Source organism: Penicillium longicatenatum, assembly GCF_028827895.1.
Source record: "Penicillium longicatenatum strain IBT 33135 chromosome Unknown contig_7_segment0_segment0, whole genome shotgun sequence".
In the NCBI taxonomy this organism is placed as follows: Eukaryota; Fungi; Ascomycota; class Eurotiomycetes; order Eurotiales; family Aspergillaceae; genus Penicillium; species Penicillium longicatenatum.
Genome location: NW_026643124.1, coordinates 3,073,771 through 3,094,561, shown reverse-complemented (window position 1 = coordinate 3,094,561; position 20,791 = coordinate 3,073,771). Strand labels below are relative to the sequence as shown.

The following is a 20,791-nucleotide window of genomic DNA, read 5'->3' as shown; positions in this document are numbered from 1 at the left end:
ATTGCACTCCAGTAGTGGTTCCCACCCATGGATACCTCGGCTACTTCGAGAATCCTCCTCAATTGAAGGGGAAGATGAGTATTCCGGCGATATATCTCGGACATCTGCTCAAGAAATAGCTTCTCGTAATCCAGGATCAGTTGCTTTGTGTGGCTTTTCGCGTCTTGCTCGGAACGGTTCCCAATCCTCATAAAGAATTCGATCGCGTTGGCAATTCTTTTGTTGTTGTAGTTACGCTCTCTTGCCCAGCTAGAGTAATCGTTTGTTAGGATGAAAATCTTGTTGGAAACCTCCAAGATACTTAAGGATGGCCCACTAGAGTCCAGCGTAGTAGATGATAGATGATAATGCCTCCAAGTTAGATTGGATCTTATCGATTAATAAATACATTCATTTCTCCAAGCAACATACCACGCCTTGTTCACTCTCCGGGTACTACCTTCTCAGCTACAACTCCATCTACCTGTCGTCTTGGATGTCGATAGCGGTTTCCTTCCACTTGCGAGCCGGAACCTTACGGTTGAAGAGGATGTCAATCTCACGGTAGGACCGGCCTTTCATCTCAGGCACAAAGAAATACGCCATGACCCAGCAAAACAGACCAGTGCCACCCCAGACGTAGCCGCACTTGCCGCCAAGGTTTCCACCCTGCATGCCTATTCGTCAGCACATATTCACGCGACGGCACAGAGAGAAAGAGAGGGAGAGAGAGAAGAATCATGAGTTGAAACATACCGTCGGGTTGAGCATATAACTTCCCAAAAAGATGCAGGGAATCTCCACAATGTAGTACGAAGCACGTCCGATACCAGTCGTGAGCGGTCGAAGACGGATAGCTGAGGTTTCTCCGATAATGACCCACGAAGCCGGCGCTGGGCCAAGGGTAAAGAGCACGGAAATGATGAGACCCAGAGAGGCCTGTGCAAGAGAGGCCGAATTCGATTTACCAACTGAGCCCGCAACTCCGAGAGCGACGAGCATTATTACGTTGATAAATGAGCCCCAGAGGTAGATAGTACGACGGCCTAGATACGAGGTAAGGATCCACGACAACATGACGAATATCCACTGCAGTGCCGACGTAATCAGACCAAGGGCGAATGCAGTATTTGTCGAGATACCGGCCTCTGTTCTTGGAATTAGCGATTGCATTTTATGCGTCAGCTAGTGAGAAGAACTTACGCTCGAAGAAGTAAACGGCCTGGTTGGCGATCAGATTACCCGTCAGGTTCTGTGCCGCGTATACACCACATACAATGAGGGTACGGTAGAGGTCAGTGCCCTTGAAGAGCTCCAGATGATTAGGTTCCTTTTCAGTCTTCTCGAGTTCGACGACACGACGCATCATGGCGACAGCCTCGCTGGAATTCATCCTCGCCCGACGTCCGAGACGCTCGACTGCATTTGCTGCGGCTTCAAAGCGTCCTTTTCGAACAAGCCACCAGGGCGATTCGGGGGCAAGGAAAATGAGGATAGCAAGTGGAGTGGGGAAAATCCATTGCAGCGCAATAGGGATCCTGATCTCAATGCATTAGCAATGTCGCTTATCATATAGCAATGAGGGGCATATACTTGTAAGCACTTGGGTCCGGGTTAGTATTATAGACATAAGTCACAGCACCAACAATGATACTGCCAATAGCCCAGAACATCTGTAGCATCTGTGTTGCTGGGGCTCGTAGCTTAATTGGAACGATCTCACTGCAGTAGGCGGGCGCGTTGGCAATAAAGATACCCCAAGGCATGCCCTCAAGAAGCTGGGCCACAAAAATCACGGGCATCGACTCGGCATAGTAAAATGCAAAGATGAAAACATTCAAAAGCATGAGACCGCTGATAGTTGCCCAACGATAGCCAATCCGGCTAGTAAGAGGACCAGCGAGGAACACGCCGATCAAAGCACCGAGCTGCCCAGAAACTTGAAGCGCTGACTGCCACTTGGTAACGATAACTTTGCCGTTGGTTGCCGCATCATATACACCGTATTTCTCTATGAATGCCGGTAGGGCGACGAAGTTACCAATAAGGAAGACACAGTAGGACTCCATGATCTATCCATATTGTTAGTTGCGATTCCTCGTTGTGGAGACCGGCCACCAGGATATATGGGAAGGGAGCTCAGTACAATCGTGAAAGACATCACAAATGCCCAGAAAGACGCCATCGGGTAGGCTCGAACAGCCTCCATCACGGTCATGTCGTGCTCCGCATTTTCTGCAGCAATGGCATCCGCCTTGTAATCGGAAACCTGTGCTTTTTCGTCTAAATCGGCGGCATGATCGACTTGAGCGACGGCGGCCTTGTCTTCAACCTCATAGGGGTCGCCATGTGGTTCATTGGGAGCGCTACTCATATTGGCTAGTGTGTGCCGACCAAGCACACGTAGTAGAGAAGGAAGAAAATCACAGGAAAGAAACGAAAATGAGCCAAGCAGCTACCTTACATGCTCTTTATAAGTCCCAACCCTTCTATTATAGGAGTTATGGGCGTTCATCTGCTGCTAATTCATTTTTTTTTAATCCGGGGTCCTGCGGGGTAGGATCTAAAGGGATAAGCGTCCGGGGTAAAAGAAACCGAGCGCCGCAGCCACCGGACTTGATGAAACCTAGTCTTTGGTCTGATTGGTGAAGCTCGCTCCTCCTCGGGATAAATTGTGAGATACCATCCGTCTTCTAGCCTTGAAATTTGGTATTTCCCCTCCCATTCTCCCACAATGAATGGTCCGGACAGCATACAGAGCATACGTAAGGGTTCTCGTCGGACTACATCACCAGAGCGCCCAACGCTAACGCTCAGGGGCCGCCACCCACAGAACTACTTGATCATTCGTAATTGCTGGAAATTGGAATTGAGTACGCCTTTACTGGATTCCCTCAATCGCCGGGCCCAAAGTGGAAATTCCCCGGCGGCCAGACCAACATAATAGATGGCCTCAGCACGGACGACTCAGCGACCAGGAATAATTGGCACGGGTGTCTACATCGGTCTCTTCTCTTTTAGCCGTAATTGCTTACTGCTCGGTTATGATCCCTCGACGCCTTCGTTGGGCCTGAGCGTCTTTGGCTCATGAATCTAGAAAAGCTCTTCCAAATCTGTCTTTTGGATTCCTCCAATGAATTCGTCGCCCTGGTCAGGAGGATGTGGCGGACCTCATGAAAGCACTTTTGGGGCCGCTCAGGGGCGCTATTTTTGCCTCGGCTAGGTTTGATTCTGACTGTCGCACGCCAATATCGCACGAATGAACACCACTTTGGGGTTAAGCCTCATGCACGGCGTGAGCCAGGACAGTCCTGTGACAATTTGGAGGCCCTAAAAGGCAAATAAGCTATAACGGATGCCGCTTGATGGGCCCGTGTCCTTGGTCACGACCGGCATTCGGTCGGGTGAAAAAAAAAAGAAAAAAAAAAAAAAAAAGAAAAGGCCCGGTCGTGCCCTGAGCGTGCATACGCGCTGGGGGCTAGAGATGGCTGCGTTCTGGGAAGCCCAAAGCCTATATCAAGCCCGCATCAAGCTTTCAAGCCCGGAATAATGCTTGGCCAGATTACTGGTCTCAGTGACCAACCAGAACGTAGGGATATGATCGCTAAAGTATGTACTCGTACAATCATTCCATTGAGGAGGCCCAAGATGCAGAATAACCAGTGCAGCCATGCTTATTTTTGGACTAAATCAAACACTGAGGATCACAATCTATGATTTCAATGATCGCGGTTTGTATAATACATGCGAGAAGATAATTAGATTTTCAAACAAGGTAGAATGCGCCTTGAGAAGACCTGGGAAAGGGAAGAATATATTGAGGACGGGGTCTTTCTGAAATTCTAAAACCAGGGCATGTCGAGCGCGATACTTTGAATTTTTCGCCACTTGTTCCTTCTACAATTTTTAAAATCGATTTGCCTATAATATGGACTATTCCTTTCTAAACGGGTATGGTACTAGGGAGGCTGGGTCTAATTGGAAGCCCTCATTGAAGCGGCGGCAACCAAAATAGATAATCCTCAACTGTGAAAGAGAATCCAGCACGTATGGCGGCCGATGTTATCCCCGGCATGTGTAGTTACAAATCTAGTACTATTCAATTAAAGCTTTTTTTATCCAGTTTCCAAGCCCATTTGTTTGTCTATATAGATCTGATCTCGTATCAGACATACCGCTCCAATCATTTTATTTCTGATGACAGATCAAGCACATACCAACATCATCACGACAAGTGATTCAAAACAGCCTCTCATGTATCTTCAAACCGTGTCGTGGGCCTTTACGTAATTTTGCCTTAGGGATATGGAGCACTATGAATGGCCATGGAGTCGGCGGCTCCAAAAGCCCTGATCTACGTTTTAATGAGATTCACCTGCTTACTAGAGCCTTGAATGACCAAATTCCTTGAGTTCGACTGCGCTCTATCCCTCGATTCAAATATGCCGCCGGTCTGTGTCCAAGTATTCATACTGGTGCAACATGGCTTGTGTACCTAGGCTCCGTGACATGTGGACTTAGCGCGGAGGCTTTCTAGAGCGTTGAAGGCGCTATCGCAAACGGTTATCCAGAGTAGCATAAGTCCGGTTACTACACTGCAACGTGACTCACATGCCGCAATTTTTGTAACATCATTGGCGAAGCTGTTTCGCTAGGGATTAAACATGATGTGGATCATGAAGGGCAGGCTGGGTACCAGACTAATATTTTCTTTACCATGATCCATTATCGGGGTTTGGTACTTGGACTCTTGTCATAAAGCCAGGAAAAGGTGCAACAAGGCATCAACACGCGGATTGGTGCATCTCGTGGTTCTTATTGGCGGCAAGACGCTCGCTCGATGTGATAATTGACGAGAGGCAGGTCTGTCCTGCTTGCCTCTCCTCTTTTTGGTACTTTATATGGATTCAAGAGTGCCCGGGTACTTATCTGGATATTTAATAGGCGTTTAGCTCGCGGGCTCTCGGCAGCTTTATGGCTGGTTGTTTTCTATGTTGATCTGCCCTGGCACAGAAGTCTAGATGGCTGACAATGTTTACCTTTATGCTCACTGCGTTTCTTCACAGCACGACATGAATCTGAGTGATCATTATACAGGATGTATATAGGCGCACAAGCCCTTTCTTTGAATGGGGCAATCAGCACTCATTCGGTCGGGCTTTTGCGCTTTATCACGTATCAGCCTCGCTCTAGTTGAGAATTATATATACTAGTCCATCGGGAAACTTTCAGATTGACCGGGGTGTCAAGTTCGATGTCACTCTCTACTAGGAGGAATTAAAAAAGTCGGGGCTGCTGTAGAGTTTGCAGTTCAAGCTGTTCCCACGAGTTTGATTGCGACAGCAAGTATCAACTGTGGATTCTGGTTTGCTGCATTGTCCTTCAGCTACTATACCACTTTGCGGATTGTGAGCAATTTCCAAACCCATACAGAGCTCATAGAGCGAGAGGAGATAGGGAAGACCTCGTGAGCGAATAATTGATCCCCAGGGCTTGGGGCCATGGATGAGGTGTGGACTTTCAGAACAAAAAAACCTCTGAAGCAACACCGCCGCCGATGGAAATTAGGCAGCTAGCCTTGAACTAATGATATAGCATTTTATAATCTGATGTCATTTTAATCCTATCAGTTCCTATGTGCTTTCTTGCATGAAACTTGGAAGTCTGGCGGCCGCAAATCTATTTCCATTCGGTGTTCGCGATCTTTATTATATATCTCCGTCTTGAGAACTCCAGCCCATCTTCCACATTCAACCACTCGATGCAAATCAGATTCAAATGCGACAAGATTTGGTTTTTTTTTTTTTTTTTTTTCTACCCCGAAGTTGAAGTTACTCAGCATTATTGTTTTGATTTCTCCAAATGATCATAGATCAATTCCATTTTTGCCTCTTTTGATGAATAATAATCACCACTCCCTGTATTGATTTCCATGACCTGCGACATCCGGACTTGCCCCAGAGATGAAGTTCGTGGTATATTTAATTTGAATTCGAAGCTATTTCCACGCACTGGGCTTGTGGTTTAGTGGTATAATACTCCCTTAGCATGGGAGTGGTCCGGGGTTCGATTCCCCGCGAGTCCATCCTTTTTGCTTTTCTTTTTGCCACTCCAGTGGAGTCTCCTTTAGTGCACTCGTGGATCATATGAGAGGTACAAAATGCTACTATTTTGTTTTGATGCAACGTAGTAAGATCGGCAAATAGCAAGAGAGTTAGTTCCATGTGTTCATGCGAGACTGCGTGGCTAAACACGATACACAGTGACAATCACTTACCTAGCTTGTCTAGGCAAATGACTTACTTAGTTGCGACCTGCGAATCAAATTACAATACACTCAGCCTTGTGAAAATAGAAATGTGATTCAATGGCACCATCGGCCTCATGATTGGTGTCTCCTACCCCATACTCGGCATTGGAAATTATTTTAGGTATGGTAGCCCTGAATAGTCCCATAATCTTCAACAGTTTATTCGCGATAAGGATGGCAAAGGCGCTTGCCCGGGTTAGGCAGGTAGATATATTGATTCCCTGCATGAACAAAGGCCTTATGCCGACAGAATACTCAATCATCCGGCTATCCCGTGTGGCATCGACACCTCTTGACGAGTGCGGGGGAATTCGTGGACTCTTACTTTCCCCTGGATAACTCCTAGCTTTCGATCCTTCTGACCCTATTGATCGGGGTTGCTCTCGCCCCCCAAATCCGCTAGCTCTTATCATACTTATCAGCAACCAGTCACAGTTGAGGATCTTACTTGGATGATGGCCCCACGAGACGCAATCACGGACACCCGACGGGCGTGTCATAGCCCGGCGGTGTTAGCCCTGCCCCCGCAGCAGCAACGAGGTTGACTTATAACAAACCCAGAAAGGCAATACTATGTTCCTTGCGACGTTTGTGTGAGCATTGAGTCTGATTGAAATTATGGTATGTTTAGGTAACTGTAAATATGGGTAGGAAAAAAAATTGAAATGTAAAAGGCTTGAAATGCCATAGAATTCAGTCTCTTCGATGTGCATTTAGGCAATACAAATCACGCTAGGAACTCCGCCGGACAGCTCTCGCTTCACCATATGACAAGGTAATTGCTATCTACGTCTCCACTCCGTTAACCTTCCCGTCTTGATCAGGTTTGAGAGCACTAAGACAGGCACCATGACTAGCTGCAGAAGAGGGGCAGTCATGCCCTCAGTACCTTTAAAAGGAGCCTATCCGGGGTTTCCTCACAAAATTGACTGGAGATTTCTCTTCATTATATTGCCGCAATGTATATACTACCTAGCATTGCAGTCTCGTTGCTAGCCGTCCCGTTTGTTCAGGCGGTAGGCATGCGAAGACCTGCTCCACCCCCAGCAACATCAGAGTCAACCTCTACGATCCAGGAATCCACATTCGAACAATTACTTGATCATGAGGACCCGAGTCTTGGAACTTTCTCTCAGCGCTTCTGGTGGAATTCAGAATGGTGGGACGGCCCAGGATCTCCTGTAAGCACCTTGCCCTAACTGGTTATCCAGAGCAGAACCATATTCTAACTAGCCATGGAAAACTACTAGGTGGTCCTGTTCACGCCCGGTGAATCTGCGGCTGCGGATTATACTGGCTACTTGACCAATGTGACGATTACAGGCCTTTATGCCCAGGAGATCAAGGGCGCGGTGATTCTGCTTGAGCGTAAAGTGCCCATCCTTTTCGAAAGTGGACATAAAGCTAATCGTTGCCCCCTCAATAGACCGTTATTGGGGCGAATCTTCACCATATGATGATTTGACCACCGAAAATCTGCAATATTTGACATTGAAACATAGTATTGCAGATTTGACGTACTTTGCAAAGAACGTGGATCTGCCGTTTGACACGAACAGCAGCAGCAATGCTCAAAATGCCGTATGTGTACACAAGTTTGATGCTTAAAGGCCCCATAAGGCTAATATTTTGTGATCAATAGCCTTGGGTTTTCAGTGGAGGATCATACAGTGGTGCTTTGTCCGCTTGGGTCGAGTCGGTTGCTCCAGGTACTTTCTGGGCGTACCATGCATCCAGCGCTCCCGTCGAGGCAATTTATGACTACGTAAGCTAATCATGAGGCTCTGCTACATCTATGAGTGCTAATAAGAGTTTAGTGGCAATACTTCAAGCCTGTCCAGGAAGGCATGGCAAAGAACTGCAGTGCAGATGTCTCTCGGGTAGTCGATTATGTTGACCAAGTCAGTAAATATGGCACAAAAGCACAACAGAAAGAACTTCAAGCACTATTCGGACTCGAAGATCTGAAGCACTATGATGACTTCGCCGCGTATGTTTCCCTCATTCCACTCCATCCACGCTCGACATGAAGACTCACATTGATTAGTGCATTGGAGAATGGTCCTTGGCTGTGGCAGTCAAACAGCTTTTATACTGGATACTCCGAGTTCTTTGAATTCTGTGACTATGTTGAAGTAGGCATCGTCTTTCTACCTGGAGAGATCACTCAGTACTGACGCAGGTTTAGAATGTCGAAGCAGGAGCAAGCACTGTACCTGGAGCAGATGGAGTTGGCCTTAAGAAGGCCCTTAAAGGTTACGCCAAATGGTTCAAGACCGTCTTCTTCCCTGACTGTAAGTCGACTCAGCTTCAACCGAGCTTCCGTCACTGACAATAATCAAATTTAGCATGCGCCAGCTACGGTTACTGGACGGATAGCAACAGCACCGCCTGCTATGACACCTACAATGCCTCCAGCCCCTTCTTCACAGATATATCTGTAGACAACAAAATTGACAGGCAATGGCAGTGGCTTCTTTGTAACGAGCCGCTCTTCTATTGGCAGGAGTAAGTCACACCCATGTCCATACTTCAGATCAGAAGTCTGATCGATACAGCGGCGCGCCATCTGATGTCACGACCATCGTCTCCCGAACCGTCAACGCAGAGTATTGGCAGAGACAATGCCCTCTCTTCTTTCCCACTGTCAACGGCTACACCTATGGCAGTGCCAAGGGCAAGAATGCGGCTGATGTCAACGCTATGACCAAGGGTTGGGATCTGACAAAGACTACCAGATTGACCTGGACCAATGGGTAAGACTTTGCATCTTCCTTTGAACTGAGTGAGAATGTTATATTAACATGAAATGTTAGACAATATGACCCCTGGAGAGAGAGTGGTGTTTCATCTTCCGTCCGCCCTGGAGGTCCTCTCAAGTCCCGAGCTTCCGCGCCTGTCAATATTATTCCTGGTGGCTTCCACTGCTCAGATCTTATTCTGAAGAACGGCGTGGTCAATGCGGGTGTACAGAGGGTGATTGATACTGAAGTTGCCCAGATAAAGACTTGGGTGGCGGAATACTACAAATAGTGAGACAAAGGCTAGAATATTCCGGGGCGTTTCAGATTAACGCATGATGTTTCGGCATCTCAGACATAATATCTTTGATAGAAGTGATCTTATATAGTGTCTAAAGAGTGTCCTGGATCTGGCATTAAACTTCTTTTTAATAGCTTTCCAAGGTTTCAGTCTCATTACATTCTTTTTTGATATTGAAAGAATGATAAGAGACCGCAGAGTGATTTCCATGATGAGATGTCTTAGTTTCCTGCCATGGAGAAGCTCACGTGGCTTCCAAGGCTCAGGGTTCAGTTCAATGCCAGCAAATCATCTCTTTCAGCAGGTATATCCATACAAGGATGAATACAGTACTCCAAATATTAATATATAGGCATCTGATCTCCAGCTCTTCTTTCCATCGTACCATCACCATCATCCTCCAAGATTCCTCAACAGCAAATAATTAAACCGAACTCGTTACCCCAACTCAAAGCTTCCACCAGAAACATCACCATGGCCTCCGAGTACTACACGGTCCCACTAATCAAGATGATGATGGAAATTTATGTCAAGAGCCCTACCAAGGAAACAATGAGTGCAATGGTGCTGGGAATCCTCAACTACTACTTCCCGCAAAGCCTGGACTACGCAATGGATTTCCAGCCTCGACTTCAAGCCGACTGGAATCTGAATGTCGATCTTGCTATTCGCCGATGGTATCCCGAAGCACCTGCCAAATATGAGCTTGCAAACCAAGCTCTCGTCGATATTCAGCTTGGCATGGGTCCATTCAGCGAGCAGGATTGCGAGGAGATTGAGAATAGGCTGTCTGTTTTTGTCGACAAAGACAAGAACAACACGAATGATTGCTGGTTCATCCTTTTTCATGGGATGTTTGTTCGATCTTACCTCTGGAGGGCTGGTGATGATGATGAGGAGCATTTGGTCATCAATTATCCACTTGAGGACCATGAGGACCATGGGCGCGATGGCACCCCAGCGTACGGCTTCCACCTGATAGAAGACCATGAGCAGGTTGATTACATCCTGCGTCGTCTTGCTCGAGAGGGCTGTGTGTGAGCCACCGAGTGTTCTGTTACTATAGGGAGCGAGGGGCATTGCAGCAATCTTTTAGATAGTCATTTGTGATTTTCAATGGGTTCTATTTAATATTTGAAGACCAGTGCAGTAACTTAGCTGTACAAATTTCCAAGGATATCCACAACCCTGATGTAAAATATCCAACTCGACAATGCACAATGCCAGGTATCTTGGTAGGTAGATAGGTACAAGGAACGAAACAGGACACAAGTGACCAAAAGAAGCCTCTAACCCATCTTAGCCAATAGTATCATTCACAATGTCTTGAAGGATGGGTCTGTTCCCCAGGACTGTTTTGCCACTCATCAATTTTGCTCCTTTTTTTGCTGGTACTCGAAGATTCGAAGCGGGTTGTCTCGAACCGAGAGGGCTGAGTGGCTCACGGGACTGGTTTTCATTCTTGACAGTAGGACTTCTCTTCTTGGCGGCACCCGGAGACGCAAAAGGCATTTGTGAGGAGTCCAATATGTCAGACTGGAAAGAGTGACTCTCGGCAGCGCCTGGTGTCAAATTATAAACCCAGCCTTTGCTTTCAACGAGGCGAACATATTTACGAAGGAGTTCGTTACCATCACGCATAGTGGATCTGCTGCCGAGGACAAGGAGCTTGGTGCGGGCACGAGTGAAGGCGACGTTTACGCGACGCCAGTCACGCATTAGCTCACCGACATGGTTTTCTGAGTTACTGCGGACGCAGCTGAGGATCACAATCTCTTTGTCGCGACCCTGGAACTTATCGGTGGTGTGCATCTCTAGCTCTGGGGCGTACCGGCGAAGACTATGTCGGAGAAGTGCAAGCTGGCTGCGGTAAAAGGTGATAACACCGATGTTTCGGGCCGGTATACCACAGGCAATGAATGCCTCGACAAGCTGCGTACATAGAATAGTTTCCAAGGAATTGACAACTCGTTGTCCTTGCAGAGTTTCGAGAGCTGCAGGTCCAAGGGGATCGGTATTGACCAGCAGTGCTTTTGCCGATGGTGCCAACAAGTCGTCTAACCAACAGCTGCCGTGTTTTGGCCCCCGGCACACATGTTGTTGATGCACAGATTGGGAAGTATGAGATTCATCGAAATGGAATTGTTCAAGAGCGTCGATGTTTGGGATTTGCAATGAACGGGCCGCGACTTCTGGCGTGCCACATTTGAGGCGACCCGAGTAGATGAGCGTGTTTGAGAGTAGCATGATATCCTCACACATGCGGTACTGGTGCTCCAGGTTGACGACTGAATCAGGCTGGGAATCGGACAGCAGCTTGAAGAGACTAACATCGAGTCCGCCTTCTGCCGCGGCCTTGCTTTGGACTAGTGGTGGAAGCTGATAGTGGTCACCGACAAGAATGAAACATCTCGCCATGCGGATAGGACCTATGCATACAGGAAGGGTAATCTGTGAGGCTTCGTCGACAATGCAATAGTCAAAGATACGCTGGTTGAAGATTTGATGATTAACACCCAGGCATGTTGATGCCACAACTTGTGGTTTTTCGTAAGAGTCTTTGAGCTCCTCGATGGTCGATTTGGGGGTTGCTGCTAAATCAACAAACTCTTGTACTTCTGGATGAACCTTGGTGGCTGCACCAAGACGAAGGATTCGAATGTTGTCATCGCGAATCTTTAGCAGGATGTTGTCTACCGCGGTATGAGTGTAGGACGTCAGCAAAACACTCTTGCCTTGTGCGACGAGTGCACGTATGAGATGGGCAATTGTAGTTGTTTTGCCGGTTCCTGGCATCCCTAGAATAAGAGCATAGTCTTTGGCACTCATCACCTTCTCAATGGCTTTTTTTTGATCAACATTGAGGCTTTCTGGGTCGGAGATGGTGTATGCAGACGACGAAGGCTTGAACACTGGGGGTTCGCCTTCGACGATGAGCCGCCTGAGATGCCTTGCCTGAGAGAGTTCTTTGTCCATCATGCAGACGAGATTGTTGCGAATATTGGCCATGCCATTGCTGAACTCGTCTTTATCCAATCGGTAAGTCACCCGTTCATCAAGAGGGTTTTCGAGCACATCATCTCCATCTTTTTCAACTTCCATGATGCCCGTGAAGGACTGATTTGTGACCGGGTGGAACCCGGCAGTGCGTGCTCGACTGTTGAGCAGACTTCGATCCACACCAACAGTGATATGCAGCCTGCTCACTTGAAGGACATAGCCATTGGCAAGGGCAAAATGTCCTTTTTCATCAGAAACAACGATTGGTTCGCCAACGGTGACCTGGGACTCTGCGAAAGTAAAGCCCGGAGAAGGTTGCTTTTTAGTAAAAGTATAACGATAGCGATTGATCCTGGATCCATTTTTATCCTCAAAGGCTGAGTGAGGATCGATAACAACGTCTCCAAAACAACGACCGAGAGATTCGCGCTCACTGCTCAGTAAGGTCCACAGCTCGCGTCGAAACTTGGCCAAGTTTCCCTCCTCCTTGGTTAGAAGCTCATCCCATTTGTTAAAGAATTCGCGATCTTTTTGGGTCAAATGGCTAGTAACTGCGTCAAAATCTTCCCCCATGCCGCTTGTTTCGCCATCACCTCCCTCTAACAGCTTATGATATATGAGGCAAGGGGTTTTCGCATAGCATCTATTGCACATGCGAGCTCTTTTAAGCATAGGGGGAAGCTGCAATTTCTCGCGAATGTAAACTGCCAAGCGGTTGCGCACTTGCACCATCTGGAGTAGTTCGTGTCGGATGCCCCGAATACTGAAGGTTTTGTTGAGCTCGAGATAATACAACAGACCAAAAGTCACATCGATATCTAAACATACTGTTAGTATGATATCACTCTCATATCCCATGATTGAAGACAAACCGTAACGATCCGAGAGAAGCAATGTATAAAGAGCCGTTTGGGCTCTATGCCCTTGATTTGTATCTCGTTTTCCAGTTTTGAGTTCGAGTGGGACCACGAGATTTCTCTTGCCGTCTTCACCATTGCATGCAACTTGCACTGTAGCGTCGATATTGCCCTTGAGTCCGTACATTGGGGACCAGATGTGCTCCTCCACCTCGAGCAGTTTGCTGATACTCAAATTGAGTTTTGCATTATGACGGTCCTCAACGATAGAGTTGGACTGTAGGAATGAATTGTTAGCATCGCGAATATACAGGTTGAAAGGTACACGTACTCGTGGTTCGGCATGAAGGAAAACATCGGCCCACGCTTGCACCGTAGGAATTTTGCTCATCACATTCTCAGTGGCTTCGGGTACACTCATCTGGATTGCGTATAGGTCTTCAATATGTCTTTGAAGAACGACGTCTACCAGGGACCCAAGAGCATTCATATCCCATTGGTTCGCTTTGAGTGCCTCTTGAAAGACTTCGTGGAAGATAGTTCCAAAGACTTGTGGTGCTTCAAGTTGAGAAAAAGCCTTAATACGATCTTGAATGACTGCACGGCGCTGACAGTCAATTGAGTCCGCTACAACCGTAGCGGAGATGAGATGATCAGGGTGAAGAATAACCATGTGGTTGGTATTATCCACTATGCATAGTCCAGATGAGTCAAACTCTCCAACCAAATGAAGGGTTGAGTCCCTGTTGCAGGGAGTATCGAACCAAGTCTCACGCAGTACGATGACTTTGCGGGCTTTCGTTTTTTCATCTTCAACCGAGAGGACCTATTTTCTTGTCAACTGATATATTCCTTGCAAATACGGATTGGCTGAGATGACAAACCTGCTCAGGCTGTGTACGTCCTTTTGAATTCACATACGCACCTTCAGCGATGTCCACGATTGAATAACGCTTGATAGCCTTGCGATCTTTGAGATTCTATGATTTCATTGTTTTAGCATATTTTTATGATTAAAATCAACTAAGAGCGACAAACGTAGGCTCCATCTGTACCTGTCTGCTTCATGGATTGTTCAATAGCATCCAGGTCAAAATCGTCGTCAAATTCATCATCAGAAAACGTATCCGCAGCAGCGGGTGTTGGTGTGCCTGACTTGGCGAGGACTTGGACCATTGAGGGGACAGGGGATGGTTCCAGCTTCTTCACAGTCTGTTGCTCCACAGTAGTAGGTTTGCATGAATCGATTTTTCCCGGCTTTTCATCACACTCCGCAAGAATATCGTCGAAATCTCCGTAATCGTCATCGAAGTCATCTGAATCATCAGGCTTCGTTTCTTTATTCAGGATGTTGTTCACAATGTGTGAATCCTTATCAGTAGTCGATGATTGCTTGAGATTGCTCGAAGATGGCTTCTCTGCGGCCAGCTTTGACCAACTAGATCCAAAAGAGCCAAACTCCTTGCCACTATCGCGGCTTGCGGGAGGGAAAACGAATGGATCTTCTGAGGCATCGGCCAAGTCCATGAAGTCCTGATCGAGATCATCATCACCAAAATCCGATGAAGACCCTTCAAGGATCGGCGCTAGATTAACACCGGGGTTGCTTTCAGGTTCAGCTAAGTGCTTTTGAGCTGCAGCGGTGTCCCCTTGGCCTTTTCTATCAGCAATCGGGGAAGATGAACGACATCGTTCCGCGTCGAGACGTTGTCGCAAGGGGGAGGAGTTCGGCGGGCCCGCTTCGGCTGGCTGAGCTGGTTTAAGACTTCGCTCAATTTTGTCAAGGAGAAAATTGATCCTTGATGATTTCCCTTTGCCCGAATCCAGGACATTGCTGTTTGTGCGTGAGAATATTCCTCGGCCTGAGTTGGGTTCTTGTCGCACAACTCGTCTTCTCTTCGCACAAGAAGTTGGCCATTCAGCAGCACAACTAATCGAGCGCCTTAATCCGGAAGATTCGCGACTTGTTCGGCCTGATCCTGGGGTCTGAGGTGAAGAGGAGAGGAGATTGGCAAGACGTGGCGCTGGAAGATCTTCCGAGTTCCCGACCATGTTTTTATCCATATAATTGTTCCATAACTCTGTAGCCAGATCGTGCTGGGGAGTCTTGAAGAGCGCTTGAATTGATTGTAGATCAAGTGGCTCCTTTGGGACTTTTGATGAATTGTCTTTCGATGGAGATCCTGGGGGCGAGGAGCTATGTCGTCGTTTCCTCCTCCGACCAGCCGGTGTTTGGGATGATGAGTCGGGATTCGAGCTGGCTGGAATATGCTGCCAAATGACATGATCAACAGGTGTCACTTCAGGACCTGGAGCGGGGTTGAAAGAGTCTTCAGCATTGCTGATTAGATCCGCCAGAGGTATTCGGTTTCCGGGGGTCTGTGGACAATCCTTAGCCGGTTTGGATTCTTTCGAAGCTTCTGCCACGGCGTTTGGGGCTGCAGGCTGTTCAGCTGGTTCAGGTCTATCTGTTGACGTCTGCATTGATTCCACCACACCATTCAACCACGAGCTTTGGTTTTCCTTGTTGCGATGAGCCTCATTGGTCCCATCTTTCGACGTTGTCGAATTCGTAGGCAAATCGTCGTCTTGGTAGCGAAAAGCATTCAACTTCTTGCGAGAATTGGAGGAGACTGGATAAGTATTCTTGTTCGACGCCATGGCGGCGGTCTAGCTTTATATGCTTCTTCTTAAAGCGGGTAGCAATACATTCTGGAGCTCTGCGACCAACAATGTTAGTAGTGGAACTTAGTGCATGTCCAGCCAAGCCAAGTCCGAGAACATACCAGTGGGAGGACAGAATATGTACTCAATGGGTTGGTATGAGGAAGTTGAAAGGCCTCATCACATTGCCCTGTTGACAAGAGGGGGATTACTGTAATTGGCGTTCAGACGATAACGGTCGGACGCGTCGCGCGTCGCTCCTGCCCCCTTTGTCAGGCATTAACATGCATGTCATGATTCTTTGTGTCAGGCATTAAGGCAACAAGGCACCGAAAGGCGGCCAAGGTAAAATCGCCCAAAGGGGCTAGCGCGATGACCACCAGCTCCCCGTCGGCCTTTTGCGGCTTCACCATCAACCGCCGACACCCCTCCCCTTCCTCCCTCGTCAATCCATACCACCAATTGGGATTGTGCTGTCAAATTGGCTAAGGCGACTATTTGCCTTGCTCTTATTCCCGAAAGTTCCTTCGCTGGACTGCTACCGACTTCCCTAGTCACCTCACATCCACCCCCATTTTCAAGATGCCTGCCCGACCAGTATCGCATATCCTTCGCTCGCGCTGCCTGCTCCGCAAGCCGCAAAACATCCAGGGCTTCTCTACTCGCAGCAATCTCCGTGCCGCCGACCATGGTGACCACTACGACCCCCCGACTGGCTGGCTGTTCGGTGTCAAGCCTGGCCACAAGTACGTGAAAGAGGGCTGGGAGAACATCTGGTACTATGGATTCATCGGTAGCTTCCTGGTTGCTGGTGTCGCATATGTTTTCAAGCCCGATACCTCGTATGTATCCTGTGTTTCGAGTTTCCCTCGGTTGCCAGCTTCGGCTGGGTCCTTGACAGGGTCATTGCATGAAATATGAATCGGAAATGAATGCTAACTCCTACTTTCAGCATACAAACCTGGGCTCTTGAGGAGGCCCGTCGACGACTGGAGGCTGAGGGTATTCTGGAGGAGCCCAAGAAATGAATGGCCCGCTTTTGAGCCTAAATTGTACACTGTACATAGAGAGATCGGAAAGCAACTATTTCGGTTGACGCCTGTACCACCTGCCATGGCAGATACGATGTTCCGATCCTTTTGTTAGATGGGGGTTTTTCGCATGTTCCATTTCAATTTTTGCCTGCTTACCTGCTGTACTACTCTATATTATCGTTCCCTCCATCATATCAATACAGGTGGGCTAAAACAAAATGATCTTGGTCCTTCTATCACAACCCCCTATGTTTTACCTTTTTATGGCCCTCAGAAGATATGAACTCGAAACTAGAATAGAGAATCTTGAAAACCGCAATATCTGCTTGATATGAAGTGTGGATGACAACATTGTACCCAAAGTCATGGACTCGCAGCTACAAAGCGAAGACAATCAAACCTCCACCTGGGCCAAGGCTGCTACTCGGGGCTAAAGTGAACCTTGTCCACAAGCAAGTATACGTTCACCTGGCAGTGTACTTGGGCCCAGACACCTTATAAATGAGTTATACAAACAGTAAAGCCTCGTCAAAGAAAAGCCAGTACGTATAGATTAGAGGCCTAGATTACTAGACACATACTACAGAAATAGGAAGAACGGATGTAGCAACATTGTGGGAACATAATCATTGTAAATTGGGGTTTCTAACATATGGCTTCAATCCTTAATTTTTGTCCGACGCACCTGTGATTAGGACACGGACTCTTCGCTTGCCAGCACCACGGCCCTCTTCTTTAACCGAGCTGACATTAACGTGAACTCTCTGGAAGAGCTCAACAAGCACACCCCGCTCCTTCTCTGAGTGGCCCTTCTCCTGCACACGAAGGGTGTACTCCTCAGGATCAAAGTCGGTAGTACGATGCGCCGCAAGTTCCCGTCTCTCAGTCACATTCCAGCCACTAGACTCCCCGGGCAGCACAAAGTCCTCCAATCGCACCACACCTTCGATACCGAACCGAGGAACAAAGACGACGACACCGTTTTCGAAAACGCGCATCACGTATCCCTCTTCATCGACGCCCTTATCGGTACCATCAACGGCCATCTTCTCTCCACGAGCCTTGAGCGCCTGGCCAACATAGTACTCAATACTAGCGCGACCAGCGAACTGCGCATTACGGTGACGGTAGTTAATGTTGCGGCAGATATCATCCAGCTTGCCACGGGTGGCGACACCCTCCAGCCCAGCGTGGCCATCCTCACCTTCGTAGCCGATGGCGGAAGCCAACTGTCGGTGGACGAGTAAATCAGCATATCGACGAATGGGAGAGGTGAAGTGGGTGTAGATAGGTGAAGCAAGACCGTAATGGCGGAATTCGGATTCGGCGTGGGCTCCAGCACAGAAATATTCGGCGGAAGTCATGCATCGAGTTGCCAAGATACGGACGAGGGTGTTGAAGAAGGGGTTCTCGGGATCGACGCAACGGTCCAAGGAGTTAGCGAGGGCTCCCGAGCTGGAAACGTCTAGTTCCATGTTGCGTTTCTTCGAGAGTTGGTTAATGAGATCTTCGAAGTTCTGCGGTGGGGGAGTGGCGTGTCGTCGTAGCAAAGCAGTTTGAGAGAACGAGGCGTAAATCTTGGAGGCAACTGTGATATTGGCGAGTAGCATGAACTCTTCAACCAGACTGTTGGTTGAGAGCATAGATTTAGTTTTGACGTCTGCCAACGGATCACCGACTTCATCGGCATCAGCCTCAATGCGAACTTCGGGAGAAGCAAGGTTGAGGGCACCAGCATCATAACGCTTCTGACGCAGGATCTTGGAGAACTTCAGGAGATTCCGCATACTCTCAGTAAGTTCGTCAGTTTGGGAGGCATCGTCGATGCGCAGCTGGGCTTGTTCATAACTGAATGCCTCGCGGGAACGAATGACAGACTTGGTGAAGTCCGAAGAAATGATCTCTGCATTCGGAGTGACCTCCCAAATAACGGAGAAAGCGTAACGTTCGACGTAAGGCTTGAGTGAACACAAATCTGTTCCCAGAAGGTGTGGAAGCATATCAATACGCTTGTCAACCAAATACACAGTGCTTCCACGAACACTGGCTTCAAGGTCCATTGGGTTATTAGGCTTGACAAAGTGTGACACGTCGGCAATATGGACACCGACTTCAAAGTTGCCATTCGGCAGGGGGCGCGCATGAAGAGCATCGTCAATATCCTGACAGCCTGGGGGGTCGATACTACAGATAAGCAGATCACGAAGATCACGTCGGCCGTTCCAACCCTTATCCTCCTTCGAGGCGGGTACAGTCCAGCCATGTCCTTCTGATGGTAAACAGTCCAGAACAGATTTAGGGAACGGTTTGTATTGGACATCGTACTCCAGAAGTAGAGCTTCTGTTTCTGCGCCCTTTGTCTCGAGCTCTCCCAGAGAGCGGATGAAGTGACCTGATGGGTAGCGTGAATCGCGGTCCCAAGCATCGATGGTCACAAGGATACGGTGACCAACCAGATCCCCAGCCTGTCGAGTACGAACTCGAATCTTAGGAACCTTCTTGTCCATGGGCAATACAAAGACGGTCTGCTGCCGGCGACCAGAGGCAGCCTGAGAACCAGTAGAGCCGGAGTCCACATGTCCCACATACTGGCGCCAGTTGCGTTTAATCACACCCACGACCTTGGCAGTAGGCTGCGGCTTTCCTTCGGAGCTCTTTCCGTGGGCCTTTTTGACCTCCTCCTGGAGAGCCTTGCGCTCCCGATCCGTCACGACAGGCTCAGTGTCGTCAGTATCAGGGTTATCATTCCGGGTCAGCGCCTCCTCATCTACCAGTTTTGTCGAGGGAGACTTCCACTGATCTTGAGGCAGCACTTCAATCACAACGGAATCGCCTGCGATCGCTCGGTTGCTGTTGTCACGTCCCAAAATAATGAGCGGCTTGTCAAAGGCCGGAACGTTGACAGAGCCTTCCAGGTAGTTGTAAGGCGAAACATTGAAGACTCCTTGGTGCAGGGTTCCTGCTCGGAGACCAGTCTGGAGCTTCGACATAGAGTAGTATTCGGGGTAGAATAGCTGCCCACGAGCTGAGCCCTTTGTATCTCGTGCTTCCCGAGCTTCACTGATCATGTCCAACAGCTTCTCCGAGTCCTCCAAACCAGCGACGTAATCAGACAACGACAGAGCGGTAATATTTTCAGCTTTAGCTTTCCGGAGATTTTCCTTATCGTCCGTAATAACTACGATCGCTGGAACTGATTTTTCTTTTTTGCCCTTCTTCGAGGATGTCCGGAGATGCTCGCCGTACCAGCTTGCCACAGTTCGCACAGCTCGGTCGTTACGGTCATTAATCGACTCATCGGGCTCTCGGCGCACGTGGGTCTCTAGACGGAATTCATTGAAGAATAGGTAGAAGCGCTTCTCATCAGTCTTGATCAGAGAGAGGAGACGGTTGTAAAGAGGGAGCGACTGATTTCGGAGCTCTTCGAGGACAGTCTGCAAAATAATCACATCGTAGAATGCACCGGTGTGCTCGAATAGATCCATTCCGTTTAAAAGCGCATTTGTATCGGGGACGAGGTAGTGACCGCGAGGGAACGCCTTGGTACCGGCGGGGCGATCGGAGAGGATGAACGGTGTGACTATACCCTGTTAGCAATAGGCACTCAGTTGCCATATCAAAGCGACATACTGTTCCCGTTCGCATCTGCTGGAGCAATTGAGGGGCATAATGAGCAGAGCTTCGATGAGCAAGGAATGTCTTGCCGCAGGTAGAGCTCGCGGACAATCTTTTGCACCTTTCCACTTTTTGTGGACCTCACGAAGACTTTGCTGGTGACATTAGCGGCTTGTGGGTTGGAGGAAAAGTCCCTCCTTAAACTTTTCATTGTGATGGTGGAGATCAGCAAGTTGTGCAGGTCAAATTGGACTTGGAGCAAAGTGAGAAATTGATCTTTGCGGGCGACG

General features: G+C 48.3%; 6 protein-coding genes across 6 annotated transcripts; 3 read left to right on the top strand and 3 right to left on the bottom strand.

Moving 5' to 3' along the window:
- Window positions 1–459: 459 nt before the first annotated feature.
- N7484_011413 (putative MFS maltose transporter) lies at window positions 460–2,353 on the bottom strand (the record flags this gene model as incomplete). Its single annotated transcript, XM_057121800.1, has 5 exons — window positions 460–648; window positions 736–1,127; window positions 1,183–1,517; window positions 1,573–2,051; window positions 2,126–2,353. 5 exons carry the CDS (start codon window positions 2,351–2,353, stop codon window positions 460–462), a joined length of 1,623 nt encoding a protein of 540 aa, XP_056967554.1.
- A 4,895-nt stretch (window positions 2,354–7,248) lies between these two features.
- Window positions 7,249–9,322, top strand: N7484_011412 (putative serine peptidase; the record flags this gene model as incomplete). Its single annotated transcript, XM_057121799.1, has 10 exons — window positions 7,249–7,470; window positions 7,540–7,657; window positions 7,716–7,870; window positions 7,932–8,054; window positions 8,107–8,279; window positions 8,337–8,424; window positions 8,478–8,583; window positions 8,638–8,797; window positions 8,848–9,045; window positions 9,106–9,322. The coding sequence occupies 10 exons, from the start codon at window positions 7,249–7,251 to the stop codon at window positions 9,320–9,322; spliced, it is 1,560 nt and encodes a 519-aa protein (XP_056967553.1).
- Window positions 9,323–9,805: 483 nt separating this feature from the next.
- On the top strand, window positions 9,806–10,372 carry N7484_011411 (uncharacterized protein; the record flags this gene model as incomplete). Its single annotated transcript, XM_057121798.1, has 1 exon — window positions 9,806–10,372. One exon carries the CDS (start codon window positions 9,806–9,808, stop codon window positions 10,370–10,372), a length of 567 nt encoding a protein of 188 aa, XP_056967552.1.
- A 258-nt stretch (window positions 10,373–10,630) lies between these two features.
- On the bottom strand, window positions 10,631–15,849 carry N7484_011410 (bifunctional ATP-dependent DNA helicase/ssDNA endodeoxyribonuclease DNA2; the record flags this gene model as incomplete). Its single annotated transcript, XM_057121797.1, has 5 exons — window positions 10,631–13,149; window positions 13,204–13,465; window positions 13,520–14,014; window positions 14,073–14,168; window positions 14,227–15,849. The coding sequence occupies 5 exons, from the start codon at window positions 15,847–15,849 to the stop codon at window positions 10,631–10,633; spliced, it is 4,995 nt and encodes a 1,664-aa protein (XP_056967551.1).
- A 585-nt stretch (window positions 15,850–16,434) lies between these two features.
- On the top strand, window positions 16,435–16,880 carry N7484_011409 (uncharacterized protein; the record flags this gene model as incomplete). Its single annotated transcript, XM_057121796.1, has 2 exons — window positions 16,435–16,694; window positions 16,805–16,880. The coding sequence occupies 2 exons, from the start codon at window positions 16,435–16,437 to the stop codon at window positions 16,878–16,880; spliced, it is 336 nt and encodes a 111-aa protein (XP_056967550.1).
- Window positions 16,881–17,551: 671 nt separating this feature from the next.
- On the bottom strand, window positions 17,552–20,712 carry N7484_011408 (exosome catalytic subunit DIS3; the record flags this gene model as incomplete). Its single annotated transcript, XM_057121795.1, has 2 exons — window positions 17,552–20,466; window positions 20,517–20,712. 2 exons carry the CDS (start codon window positions 20,710–20,712, stop codon window positions 17,552–17,554), a joined length of 3,111 nt encoding a protein of 1,036 aa, XP_056967549.1.
- Window positions 20,713–20,791: the final 79 nt, after the last annotated feature.